Raw genomic sequence first — 14,912 nt, 5'->3', positions numbered from 1 at the left:
TTTCTCAGCAATTATCTTGGTTAAATCATAATCATCCTGGAAAAGAAAAATCAATCAAATATGTATGTGGTCATGTGAGAAGGAGATGGAGTGAGTATCTTGAAGGTTTGTTGAATGTGTTAGATAATACAGTGGCAGATATAGGGTGTTTTGGTCGAGGTGGTGTGCGAAGTATAAGGGTCAGGGAGAAAGATTTGGTAAACAGAGAAGAGGCAGTGAAAGCTTTGCAGAAGATGAAAGCCGGCAAGGCGATGGATTTGGAAGGTACTGCAGTGGAATTTATTAAAAAAGGGGGTGACTGTGTTGTTGACTGGTTGGTGAAGATATTCAATGTATGTATGGCTCATGGTGAAGTGCCTGGGGACTGGCGGAATGCATGCATAGTGCCACTGTACAAATGCAAAGGGGATAAAGGTGTGTTCAAATTACAAAGGTATACATTTGTTTGAGTATTCCTGGGAAATTATACAGGAGGGTATTGATTGAGAGGGTGAAGGCATGTACAGAGCATCGGAATGGGGAAGAGCAGTGTGGTTTAAGAAGTGGTAGAGGATGTGTGGATCAGGTGTTTCTTTGGAGAATGTATAGGAGAAATACTTAGAAAAACAAATGGATTTGTATGTAGCATTTATGGATCTGGAGAAGGCATATGATAAGAGTTGATAGAGATGCTCTGTGGAAGGTATTAAGAGTATATGGTGTGGGAGGCAAGTAGCTAGAAAGTGAAAAGTTTTTATCGAGGATGTATGGCATGTGTACGAGTAGGAAGAGAGGAAAGTGATTGGTTCCCAGTGAATGTCGGTTTGCAGCAGGGGTATGTGATGTCTCCATGGTCATTTAATTTGTTTATGGATGGGGTTGTTAGGGAAGTGAATGCAAGAGTTTTGGAAAGAGGGGCAAGTATGCAGTCTGTTATGGATGAGAAGGCTTGGGAAGCGAGTCAGTTGTTGTTTGCTGATGATACAACGCTGGTGGCTGATTCCAGCGAGAAACTGCAGAAGCTAGTGACGGAATTTGGTAAAGTGTGAGAAAGAAAAAAGCCGAGAGTAAATGTGAATAAGAGCAAGGTTATTAAGTACAACAGGGTTGAGGGACAAGTCAATTGGGAGGTAAGTTTGAATGGAGAAAAACTGGAGGAAGTGAAGTGTTTTAGATATCTCGGAGTGGATTTGGCAGCAGATGGAAACATGGAAGCGAGTCACAGGGTGGGGGAGGGGGCAAAAGTTCAGGGAGCATTGAAGAACGAGTGGAAGGCAAGAACATTATCTCGGAAAGCAAAAATGGGTATGTCTGAAGGAAAAGTGGTTCCAACAATGTTATATGGTTGCAAGGCATGAGCTATAGATAGGGTTGTGCAGAGGAGGGTGGATGTGTTGGAAATGAGATGTTTGAGGACAATATGTGGTGTGAGGTGGTTTGATAGAATAAGTAATGAAAGGGTAAGAGAGATGTGTGGTAATATAAAGTGTGGCTGAGAGAGCAGAAGAGGGTGTATTGAAATGGTTTGGTCACATGGAGAGAATGAGTGAGGAAAGATTGACAAAGAGGATATATGTGTCAGAGGTGGAGGGAAAGAGGAGAGGTGGGAGACCAAATTGGAGGAGGAAGGATGGAGTGGAAAAGATTTTGAGCGATCAGGGCCTGAACATGCAGGAGGGTGAAAGGCATGCAAGGAATAGAGTGAATTGGAACTATGTGGTATACCTGGGTCGACGTGCTGTCAATAGATTGAACCAGGGCATGTGAAGCGTCTGGGGTAAACCATGGAAAGTTTTGTGGGGCCTGGATGTGGAAAGGGAGCTGTGGTTTCGGTAAATTATGTACATGTGTATATATATTTTTTTTTTAGTACTATTTGCCATTTCCCACATTAGCAAGGTAGCATTAAGAACAGAGGACTGAGCCTTTGAGGGAAATCCTCACTTGGCCCCCTTCTCTGTTCCTTCTTTTGGAAAATTAAAAACAAGATGGGAGGATTTCCAGCCCCCCCCCCCCCCCCCCCCTTCCCTTTTAGTCGCTTTCTATGACACGCACGGAATATGTGGGAAGTATTCTCTCTCCCCTATCCCTAGGGATATACATATACATACACAGACATAATCATATTACAGAAAAAAGGTGAAAAAATTTGGGAGTAATAATATGTGATAACATTAGCTTGAGTCTTCACAACAAATGAACTACTGCATTTCATAATATGGTAGGATGGATTTGTGATGCTTCATGACAGGAGAGGAGAAACTGATGATGAAACTCTTCCCAGTACATACTCATCAGACTAAAATACTGATGTGTGCAGAGATCCCCCAAAGTTTCTAACTGCATGAACTACACTTCTCCAAGTATTAGCAATTTCTAAGTTCTTCTCAAAAGTATCCTCTTTGTCTACTTCAAAAGTGAGAGTAACTCTCGTTCTTTTTTTCTCATTTTCTGACAATGGATAAGCGTACAGTGTAAGGTAAGCCAGGTGAGTCATTGATTCCTGAACTGCTTTCATGCAAACACAGCCAGCTAAGTCTGAGGCCTTCAACACTTGAGTTTTTCGTTTACACAACATGCCATCCTCTTCACTCAACACTGTCAAACTGGACTCGTCAATTCGAACATCGTACAATTTACATTTCTGTTTATACTGTTTACATTTGTCTTGTAAGTGCCACATGACTGCTTCCCTAACAACTTCCATGGTTGAATTTGCACTATTTGTATATATATATGTATGTCTGCGGAAGTGAATCAAACGGTGGGGGAGGGGGCGAAAATTCTGGGGGCATTGAAGAATGTGTGGAAATCGAGAACATTATCTCGGAAAGCAAATATGGGTATGTTTGAAGGAATAGTGGTTCCAACAATGTTGTATGGTTGCGAGGCGTGGGCTATGGATAGAGTTGTGCGCAGGAGGGTGGATGTGCTGGAAATGAGATGTTTGAGGACAATATGGGACAATTTGTTTATGTCTGTATACATTGAAATGTATATTTATTTATTTATTTTGCTCTGTCGCTGTCTCCAGTGTTAGCGAGGTAGCGCAAGGAAACAGATGAAAGAATGGCTCAACCCACCCACATACACGTCCACACACGCAAATATACATACCTATACATCTCAAAGTATACATATATATACACACACAGACATATACATATATACACATGTACATAATTCATACTGTCTGCCTTTATTCATTCCCATCGCCACCTCGCCACACATGAAATAACAACCCCCTCCCCCCTTCATCTGTACGAGGTAGTGCTAGGAAAAGACAACAAAGGCCCCATTCCTTCCCACTCAGTCTCTAGCTGTCATGTAATAATGCATCAAGCCACAGCTCCCTTTCCACATCCAGGCCCCACAGAACTTTCCATGGTTTACCCCAGACGCTTCACATGCCCTGGTTCAATCCATCAATAGCACGTTGACCCCAGTACACCACATCGTTCCAATTCACTCTATTCCTGACACGCCTTTCACCCTCCTGCATGTTCAGACCCCAGTCACTCAAAATCTTTTTCACTCCATCTTTCCACCTCCAATTTGGTCTCCCACTTCTCCTCGTTCCCTCCATCTCTGACACATATATCCTCTTGGTCAATCTTTCCTCACTCATTCTCTCCATGTGACCAAACCATTTCAAAACACCCTCTTCTGCTCTCTCAACCACACTCTTTTTATTACCACACATCTCTCTTATTCCTGGTAAATTATATGGGAGGGTATTGATTGAGAGGGTGAAGGCATGTACAGAGCATCAGATTGGGGAAGAGCAGTGTGGTTTCAGAAGTGGTAGAGGATGTGTGGATCAGGTGTTTGCTTTGAAGAATGTATGTGAGAAATACTTAGAAAAGCGAATGGATTTGTATGTAGCATTTATGGATCTGGAGAAGGCATATGATAGAGTTGATAGAGATGCTCTGTGGAAGGTATTAAGAATATATGGTGTGGGAGGCAAGTTGTTAGAAGCAGTGAAAAGTTTTTATCGAGGATGTAAGGCATGTGTACGTGTAGGAAGAGAGGAAAGTGATTGGTTCTCAGTGAATGTAGGTTTGCGGCAGGGGTGTGTGATGTCTCCATGGTTGTTTAATTTGTTTATGGATGGGGTTGTTAGGGAGGTGAATGCAAGAGTTTTGGAAAGAGGGGCAAGTATGAACTCTGTTGGGGATGAGAGAGCTTGGGAAGTGAGTCAGTTGTTGTTCGCTGATGATACAGTGCTGGTGGCTGATTCATGTGAGAAACTGCAGAAGCTGGTGACTGAGTTTGGTAAAGTGTGTGAAAGAAGAAAGTTAAGAGTAAATGTGAATAAGAGCAAGGTTATTAGGTACAGTAGGGTTGAGGGTAAAGTCAATTGGGAGGTGAGTTTGAATGGAGAAAAACTGGAGGAAGTGAAGTGTTTTAGATATCTGGGAGTGGATCTGGCAGCGGATGGAACCATGGAAGCGGAAGTGGATCATAGGGTGGGGGAGGGGGTGAAAATTCTGGGAGCCTTGAAGAATGTGTGGAAGTCGAGAACATTATCTCGGAAGGCAAAAATGGGTATGTTTGAAGGAATAGTGGTTCCAACAATGTTGTATGGTTGCGAGGCGTGGGCTATGGATAGAGTTGTGCGCAGGAGGATGGATGTGCTGGAAATGAGATGTTTGAGGACAATGTGTGGTGTGAGGTGGTTTGATCGAGTAAGTAACGTAAGGGTAAGAGAGATGTGTGGAAATAAAAAGAGCTTGGCTGAGAGAGCAGAAGAGGGTGTTTTGAAATGGTTTGGGCACATGGAGAGAATGAGTGAGGAAAGATTGACCAAGAGGATATATGTGTCGGAGGTGGAGGGAACGAGGAGAAGAGGGAGACCAAATTGGAGGTGGAAAGATGGAGTGAAAAAGATTTTGTGTGATCGGGGCCTGAACATGCAGGAGGGTGAAAGGAGGGCAAGGAATAGAGTGAATTGGAGCGATGTGGTATACCGGGGTTGACGTGCTGTCAGTGGATTGAATCGGGGCATGTGAAGCGTCTGGGGTAAACCATGGAAAGCTGTGTTGGTATGTATACTTGCGTGTGTGGACGTATGTATATACATGTGTATGAGGGTGGGTTGGGCCATTTCTTTCGTATGTTTCCTTGCGCTACCTCGCAAACGCGGGAGACAGCAAAAAAAAAAAAAAAAAAAAAAAAAAAAAAAAAAAAAAAATCTCTCTTACCCTATCATTACTTACTTGGTCAAACCACCTCACACCACATATTGTCCTCAAACATCTCATTTCCAACACATCCACCCTATACATTGAAATGTATAGGTATGTATATGTGCGTGTGTGGACGTGTATGTATATACATGTGTATGTGGGTGGGTTGGGCCATTCTTTCGTCTGTTTCCTTGCACTACCTCGCTAGTGTGGGAGACAATGACAAAGTACAATAAATAAAATAAATAAATGTATGTTTTTCCATAGTAAATGAATACTTGTCATTTAAAGCTTTCCTGCTGGGTCTATTGTACTGTATCAAAGGCAGTAAAGACCACGAATTACATAAATGAAATGAGAGCTAAGTCTAGAGATGGAAGGAAGCATATGATCTACCCTAGACAAATTAAAGAGATAGGGGAATCAGGTAGCAATGGGTGGAAATGAAAAATATTGAAAGTGATAATGATAAAGATTCACACAAAGGCCTCATGAATACCTCCATCTCATCTCCATCCCCATAATGCACTTACCAAATGAGGATAAGGACATCAAAACAAGACAACTCATTTAATCACCTGGTGGTTAGTCTTGAGCAGCCTGTTCTCTTGCATCTTCTGTCTTATCATAAAGCCAGGCATACTTTTACTGAACCCATAACCTGACCAGCTGGATGTTGGAGTGCGAGGACTGGAGTTGACTTGCTCCTTCATGGCTGTTGGGCAAATGTCAGCGTGGTGAGTTAGGTCATAATATCTTTAAAAGTAATATCTTTGATGACAACTGTGAGGAAAAAAATACAACTGCCCATTCATTCCCACCTTGTCAAAGAACCATTATGAACAGACCTGAGCCTTAGAGGAAAACTTTTCACATGGCTCCTCCTCTTGTTCCCATATTAGAAATATAATTAAAGAGATAAGGATTTCTAAGAACCCCAACTCCTAGCCATCTTCAACGAAAAGGAGAGTTCTAGGTAGTATTCTTTCTTCCCTATCCCTAGACATAAACTCATCAGCAACTTAACTATCCAAGCAAGCACACATTAAGATCTCTCATCTGCCTTCTGAGCAGAATCTATTTCTCAGACATAACAAACATCAATTCAAACAATATACCCTATGGGAAACTTTCATTTGTAAGACAATGAATACTTGCTCTTCCACTGTTTTGCACTTACTCCATCATAACAAGCAATAAATAACAGAACACTTCTTTACCTGTGGTCCTGGCCAGGGGATGCTGCAGGCTTCCTGGATGGTTTAAGCCCCAAAGAAGGGGATCCTGAGGTAGAAACATGAAATAAGGGGTCCTTGTGGTATGTCTATCTAAGGCTTGATTAATACTGCTGATGAAACATGAGATGGTATGATCTAGGGTTAAGGAATAAATGTAAGATTAAGGTTTGGAGTTTTGATTTTGTTTAGTGTTCTGATGAGGTGGATGACCAGGCAGGTGAGGTGTAGTTTACAGTAGAGCAGACAAACTGTTTTATCTAATTCAGTCTGGTACCAGTAAGAGTTCTGAGAACATCTAGTCTGTTTATGGCCTTGTGATGATGTCCGAGGTATGGGGGAGTGAATATCATGTATTTCATGAGTGATACCTAGTATAATTTGGACACCAAGTAGGAATGGTTGACCATTTAGGATGATATGACGGTTAAGGTTGACGGATGCAAGTGAAAAAATTTGAAGTGGCCCGTGATAAAGACAAAATAATATCAGAGACGATGCTAGAGAAAGTGAACGAGCTTGGAAAACTGATTTGTATATGAAGATACTAAGGGAGATTATGTGATGAAGGATGTAAGGGGAGAGTACACAACACAATTGAAGTTGGCAAGGATATGGAAAATATTTAGGAAATCAACGCTTCCTGTGCAGGTAAAGTGCGTGGTATGCAAAAGGACAAGCATGGTCATCTGAAAATGGGTAATGGAAAGAGGGAGATTATCATTTGTGAAAAAGAGAAGCACATGGTTGATACCTACAGGATAGGAAAGCAAGATGTACAAAAGAAAGCAGCATGAGGTACAGAGATTTTTTTTTTTTTTTTTTTTTTTTTATACTTTGTCGCTGTCTCCCGCGTTTGCGAGGTAGCGCAAGGAAACAGACAAAAGAAATGGCCCAACCCCCCCCCCATACACATGTACATACACACGTCCACACACGCAAATATACATACCTACACAGCTTTCCATGGTTTACCCCAGACGCTTCACATGCCTTGATTCAATCCACTGACAGCACGTCAACCCCTGTATACCACATCGCTCCAATTCACTCTATTCCTTGCCCTCCTTTCACCCTCCTGCATGTTCAGGCCCCAATTGCTCAAAATCTTTTTCACTCCCATCTTTCCACCTCCAATTTGGTCTCCCATTTCTCCTCATTCCCTCCAACTCTGACACATATATCCTCTTTGTCAATCTTTCCTCGCTCATTCTCTCCATGTGACCAAACCATTTCAAAACACCCTCTTCTGCTCTCTCAACCACACTCTTTTTATTACCAAACATCTCTTACCCTTTCATTACTTACTTGACCAAACCACCTCACACCACATATTGTCCTCAAACACCTTATTTCCAACACATCCACCCTCCTCCACACAACTCTATCTATAGTCCACATCTCGCAACCATACAGCATTGTTGGAACCACTATTCCTTCAAACATACCCATTTTTGCTTTCCGAGATAATGTTCTCACCTTCCACACATTTTTCAACTCCCAGAACTTTCCCCCCTCCCCCACCCTGTGACTCACTTCCACTTCCATGGTTCCATCCGCTGCCAAATCCACTCCTAGATATCTGAAACACTTCACTTCAACCAGTTTTTCTCCATTCAAACTTACCTCCCAATTGACTTGTCCCTCAACCCTACTGTACCTAATATCAACCCTAATGTACCTAATAAGATATGAAGTGAAAACGTATCAGCAAACTTTAGGAAAATGAAGAAAATTCTTCTAAAAGGAGAAAACTGTAAGGAGAAAAAGAGAACAAATGGTAGCATCATCGGAGAAACAGTTGTGGTAATGGGCACTGAAGGGATAAGGAGGAGATGGAGTGGATACTCTTAAGGACTGCTGAATGTGGAAATGTTTATGATATGCAGGAACTTCAAACTTTTATCCAATCCCCAACAAAGGCCAACAAAACCTGATAAGAGGAATCTAAAGATCCTCCACTGTCCTCAACACAACATATTCTTAAAGCACTGTCATCTGTTTTTGATGTTACCTTGCTTGCACAGGGAATGGTGAGCATGTATGAAAAAAAATTCAAGGTACTGTTAGTTTAGACAAACACACTTTTTCGTTAATTCTAAGGAACATATCTATCTATCTACATCTCTGACCCCTGTTCCCTCCAGAAACTCCAATCGAGGAGGAGACCACAGCAAAAGTCTCCACTTATCCATCCTTATTTGTCTTCCTTGCATACACAATTCCATGCTTTCTTCCACCATTTCTCCCCTTCCAGTACTCTTCCACTATTTCCTTAACATGTCAAATTCTATAAAAACCTCACATGGTTTAATTTGATCAGAATATGATGAACATCACTATGGTAATCGACAATGGATGGAAATGTGTAAAACTCAACTCTCTATGTCCCTTAATTGTACCTGAAACTTTTCTTGAATCTTAATGAGCATTTAACTTTTCTTTAAGCTAAGAGATCATAGCTGTCACAAAATAAAAGCAAATGAATACAATAGCTGCCACAAAGGAAAAACATGTGAATGTAGAGCTCAAATCTAACCTTTTGCAGCCTGAACTTTCTTTGAACTGTAGTCAGACAATGAATTCATCTTCTGAGTGGCTAACTCTATACGCTTTTTTTCACAACCTGGAGCACGTCGATCAATATCTGTCAGCAATGCAGATATCGCTGTAAAGAAATAAGACTGAAAATATGCAACAAGCTGTATTCATGATAATACAATGTGCAGCTTATTAAACCAGCTACTACCATGAACATACAGGGTACTTATGGTGTTAAAAATTCTTTATAAATCGTAGTACATGCCACTATACAGGCTTATTTTGTCTAATTAAGAGCATATAGGAAAAAATATGAACTATCATTTTCATCTACCAGCATTGTGTAAACCTTCAAATCCTCATTTCTCTATTCATTTGTAATACTGATTTTTAAGGATACTAATTTCATGCTGCTTATCAACCATATAATTGCAATGAACAAAGAAAATTTTGTAAACCCACTTTCAATTAATGTAATTACCATTCATGCCATTTGCAGCTGTTGAATTGGAGTCATGGTGTGATGAAGAGGGCACGTGGCTACTGATGATTTGATCTGGTGATGGATCACGAGGAGATGGCGTTGGTGATGAAAGTGAACTCCCACTATTGCTACTAGTTCCACATGAAGTATCTGCAACATTGTCACATATAACTCAATACAAAACCTTTCCATCCATATATCATTAGTAACACTTTCCCATTCCATAAGGTGGAGCAAGTTCATCCCTTGCCATCCTAATAATTAGCCTTTCATCCAGGAGCTTTTCTAAGATTTCTTTGCACCAAATTTCTTCTCGTCTTCAATTTTCATGATCTTTCGATCTTAAACTATAATATACACGTTGCATCTCTACTGCTTGAGAGGTTTTTATACATCCTGACCAGAGTAAACTGAAGGTTTCACACTCAAATATCAAAGCCAAGTTCTGCTTCAGGTAAAAGCCAGAATATCCAGGTTCCTCTCCCAAAACATCATCAACTAACTCTCCCACTCTTCTCTTCCTGGTTACATCCATGCACATTCAGACAACCCAGCCAAGCCTTTCAGTTTTCCATAAATGGTTCCTTCTGCTCTCTCTTTCAAAAAGTGACAATACATGGGGGGAAGGGTTTTCTAAAATCTCTCCTTCTTCCACTATTAGCAACCCCCTTACAACACCCTTAACCACTAGTGTTAAAGGAAACTTTCAATTGTGGACAATAATGTGACACATATTGCTAGGTGTTACACAAAGGACAGACAAAAAGCTTCTGTTTGTGGAGTGAGTTAGCAATCCATGTGAACATGTGGCACAGAAAGAATAAGAAGAGTTAAGGCAGTGAGGGTAAGGAAATATAAAGCGATGGGTCAGGGTTGGGAAATATGATAACTACTGTAGTATTGGCTCACTTCACTACTATCACTATTCTAGACACCCTTGCAGCAGGTTGCACCATCCTAGTTGATGCCTGCCCAACCATGTACCACATACAAATATGTAATATCTATAAAAGAAGGAAACAGAACAAACCCTAAAAAGGTCAAGTGCATCAAGTTCTGAAGTCTGACTGGGAGCTGGCAAATCAGACTTCTTTAGACTTGATTCTGACAAGTAAGAATGGGCAACTACACCTTCCCCATGTGCGTGAGCAGTGCTCTACACATAGACAAATGAATACTTTGTATAATCAAAGAAACTGCTCAGAAAAGAAGAATTTTCAACACCTGGACAGGACTCCAATTTCCTTATAGGCACACTTAAGTCTTTATGCAATATAAGATTTCCAAGTAGATCAGATGCTTAACTAACAGCAAGAATGTTTACACTGCCAAGTTGTAGTATCTGAGAGCCAGTATAGGAAACAAAAACAGTGAGCTTTCTGAAACATAAACACAAAAAGAAATTTGGGTTTAGAGGCATCAAATTTCACTAGGTTGCATTTCTATTCTATCTCAAATCTGTGAAACCATTTCCCTCTGGGAATTCCTACCAAGAGGGTGGCTATGGAAAAAGTGTCTCCATTTACCCTTGTCCTTACATACCTCCCACGCAGACACCATTCCATGCATTCTTCCCCCATTTTTCCCCTTCAGTACACTTCCAGTATTTCCCCATATCCTAGGTGGTCTACCTCTCTCTCCAACCCCTTTAAATGTACTATTATACACTCTTATAAATTCCCAGTCTTGCCCTCTTCCCATGTGCCAAAACCACCTCAAACATTATGTGTAACCTATTCAATCATTTCAAAATTCATTCTCCTTGCATCCCATGCCACACCATATCCCTCACAACATCCCTCATTACTTTCTCCATTCCATCTAGTCACAAAACATGCCTCTCTCAAATTTCTAATTTCGATAGCCAAGATTCTTGACCTCCTTGACTCAACCTATGTCCATGTTTCGGCTGCACAAGTCAAGATCAGGAGGACTGTGCTGTTCCTTAGTTCTTTCTTCACATCCATACTTACACCTCTACCATTCATCACTCTATAAAGGGACCCAATGACTCTTATAACCTGCATTGCTCTATCCCTTCTCTCTCCTTCTGCATCATCAAAATTACCAAAGATATCTCCCAAATTACCAAAGATAACTCCCAAATGATTTATGTCACCTCTTCCAATCTCCTTCTCTCCCCCATATCTATAACACAGTTTAGCACACTTTATATCTCTCTAGATAGCTTTGCAAATTCTATGCTTCCACTCTGTTTCCTTTCAAAAACCATTACTTTTACTTATTTACCTTAAATCACCTATGCTTACACCATAAAACACATTTACAAACTTTTGCAGCTTCTCTTCATTCTAAGCAAACAACATGTAATCAAGTAGTAAATCACATATACACAGTATCATCTGTACTTAAACTGGCTTATCACTCCATCCATATACATATATTCTTCTTTTTTCTTTCGTACTATTCACCATTTCCTGCCTCAGCGAGGTAGCGTTAAGAACAGAGGACTGGCCCTCTGAGGAAACATCCTCACCCAACCCCCTTCTCTATATATATTTTCTTTTTTTCTTTCAAACTATTCGCCATTTCCCGTATTAGCGAGGTAGCATTAAGAACAGAGGACTGGGCCTTTGAGGGAATATCCTCACCTGGCCCCCTTCTCTGTTCCTTCTTTTGGAAAATTAAAAAAAACGAGAGGGGAGGATTTCCAGCCCCCCCCGCTCCCTCCCCTTTTAGTCGCCTTCTACGACACGCAGGGAATACGTGGGAAGTATTCTTTCTCCCCTATCCCCAGGGATAGATATATATATATCTATATATATTTTTTTGCTTTGTCGCTGTCTCCCGCTTTTGCGAGGTAGCGCAAGGAAACAGACGAAAGAAATGGCCGAACCCACCCCCATACACATGTATATACATACACGTCCACACACGCAAATATACATACCTACACAGCTTTCCATGGTTTACCCCAGACGCTTCACATGCCCTGATTCAATCCACTGTCAGCACGTCAACCCCGGTATACCACATCGATCCAACTCACTCTATTCCTTGCCCTCCTTTCACCCTCTTGCATGTTCAGGCCCCGATCACACAAAATCTTTTACACTCCATCTTTCCACCTCCAATTTGGTCTCCCACTTCTCCTCGTTCCCTCCACCTCCGACACATATATCCTCTTGGTCAGTCTTTCCTCACTCATTCTCTCCATGTGCCCAAACCATTTCAAAACACCCTCTTCTGCTCTCTCAACCACGCTCTTTTTATTTCCACACATCTCTCTTACCCTTACGTTACTTACTCGATCAAACCACCTCACACCACACATTGTCCTCAAACATCTCATTTCCAGCACATCCACCCTCCTGCACACAACTCTATCCATAGCACACGCCTAGCAACCATACAACATTGTTGGAACCACTATTCCTTCAAACATACCCATTTTTGCTTTCCGAGATAATGTTCTCGACTTCCACACATTCTTCAAGGCTCCCAGGATTTTCGCCCCCTCCCCCACCCTATGATCCACTTCCGCTTCCATGGTTCCATCCGCTGCCAGATCCACTCCCAGATATCTAAAACACTTTACTTCCTCCAGTTTTTCTCCATTCAAACTTACCTCCCAATTGACTTGACCCTCAACCCTACTGTACCTAATAACCTTGCTCTTATTCACATTTACTCTTAACTTTCTTCTTTCACACACTTTACCAAACTCAGTCACCAGCTTCTGCAGTTTCTCACATGAATCAGCCACCAGGGCTGTATCATCAGCGAACAACAACTGACTCACCTCCCAAGCTCTCTCATCCACAACAGACTTCATACTTGCCCCTCTTTCCAAAACTCTTGCATTCACCTCCCTAACAACCCCATCCATGAACAAATTAAACAACCATGGAGACATCACACACCCCTGCCGCAAACCTACATTCACTGAGAACCAATCACTTTCCTCTCTTCCTACATGTACACATGCCTTACATCCTCGATAAAAACTTTTCACTGCTTCTAACAACTTGCCTCCCACACCATATATTCTTAATACCTTTCACAGAGCATCTCTATCAACTCTATCATATGCCTTCTCCAGATCCATAATTTTTTTTTTTTTTTTTTTTTTTTTTTTTTTTTATACTTTGTCGCTGTCTCCCGCGTTTGCGAGGTAGCGCAAGGAAACAGACGAAAGAAATGGCCCAACCCCCCCCCCCCATACACATGTACATACACACGTCCACACACGCAAATATACATACCTACACAGCTTTCCATGGTTTACCCCAGACGCTTCACATGCCTTGATTCAATCCACTGACAGCACGTCAAACCCTGTATACCACATCGCTCCAATTCACTCTATTCCTTGCCCTCCTTTCACCCTCCTGCATGTTCAGGCCCCGATCACACAAAATCTTTTTCACTCCATCTTTCCACCTCCAATTTGGTCTCCCTCTTCTCCTCGTTCCCTCCACCTCCGACACATATATCCTCTTGGTCAATCTTTCCTCACTCATTCTCTCCATGTGCCCAAACCATTTCAAAACACCCTCTTCTGCTCTCTCAACCACGCTCTTTTTATTTCCACACATCTCTCTTACCCTTACGTTACTTACTCGATCAAACCACCTCACACCACACATTGTCCTCAAACATCTCATTTCCAGCACATCCATCCTCCTGCGCACAACTCTATCCATAGCCCACGCCTCGCAACCATACAACATTGTTGGAATCACTATTCCTTCAAACATACCCATTTTTGCTTTCCGAGATAATGTTCTCGACTTCCACACATTTTTCAAGGCTCCCAAAATTTTCGCCCCCTCCCCCACCCTATGATCCACTTCCGCTTCCATGGTTCCATCCGCTGACAGATCCACTCCCAGATATCTAAAACACTTCACTTCCTCCAGTTTTTCTCCATTCAAACTCACCTCCCAATTGACTTGACCCTCAACCCTACTGTACCTAATAACCTTGCTCTTATTCACATTTACTCTTAACTTTCTTCTTCCACACACTTTACCAAACTCAGTCACCAGCTTCTGCAGTTTCTCACATGAATCAGCCACCAGCGCTGTATCATCAGCGAACAACAACTGACTCACTTCCCAAGCTCTCTCATCCCCAACAGACTTCATACTTGCCCCTCTTTCCAGGACTCTTGCATTTACCTCCCTAACAACCCCATCCATAAACAAATTAAACAACCATGGAGACATCACACACCCCTGCCGCAAACCTACATTCACTGAGAACCAATCACTTTCCTCTCTTCCTACACGTACACATGCCTTACATCCTCGATAAAAACTTTTCACTGCTTCTAACAACTTGCCTCCCACACCATATATTCTTAATACCTTCCACAGAGCATCTCTATCAACTCTATCATATGCCTTCTCCAGATCCATAAATGCTACATACAAATCCATTTGCTTTTCTAAGTATTTCTCACATACATTCTTCAAAGCAAACACCTGATCCACACATCCTCTACCACTTCTGAAA

The 14,912-nt window shown here is 41.7% G+C and overlaps 1 protein-coding gene across 7 annotated transcripts in view; it reads right to left on the bottom strand.

Annotated features, from left to right (window-relative positions):
• Positions 1-14,912, bottom strand: part of BicC (protein bicaudal C) — a 95,988-nt gene that overhangs the window by 20,232 nt on the left and 60,844 nt on the right. For all 7 annotated transcript variants that reach the window (XM_071682166.1, XM_071682167.1, XM_071682164.1 and 4 more), the window contains 3 exons: positions 9,429-9,581; positions 8,946-9,074; positions 5,750-5,886 (listed from right to left, as the gene is read on the bottom strand). In XM_071682166.1, the coding sequence (XP_071538267.1) occupies positions 5,750-5,886; positions 8,946-9,074; positions 9,429-9,581 (419 nt within the window). The remainder of the gene's footprint in view (positions 1-5,749; positions 5,887-8,945; positions 9,075-9,428; positions 9,582-14,912) is intronic.

This window comes from Panulirus ornatus, chromosome 34 (genome assembly GCF_036320965.1).
Source record: "Panulirus ornatus isolate Po-2019 chromosome 34, ASM3632096v1, whole genome shotgun sequence".
Taxonomy (NCBI): domain Eukaryota; kingdom Metazoa; phylum Arthropoda; class Malacostraca; order Decapoda; family Palinuridae; genus Panulirus; species Panulirus ornatus.
This window is presented reverse-complemented; position numbering and strand designations above follow the sequence as displayed.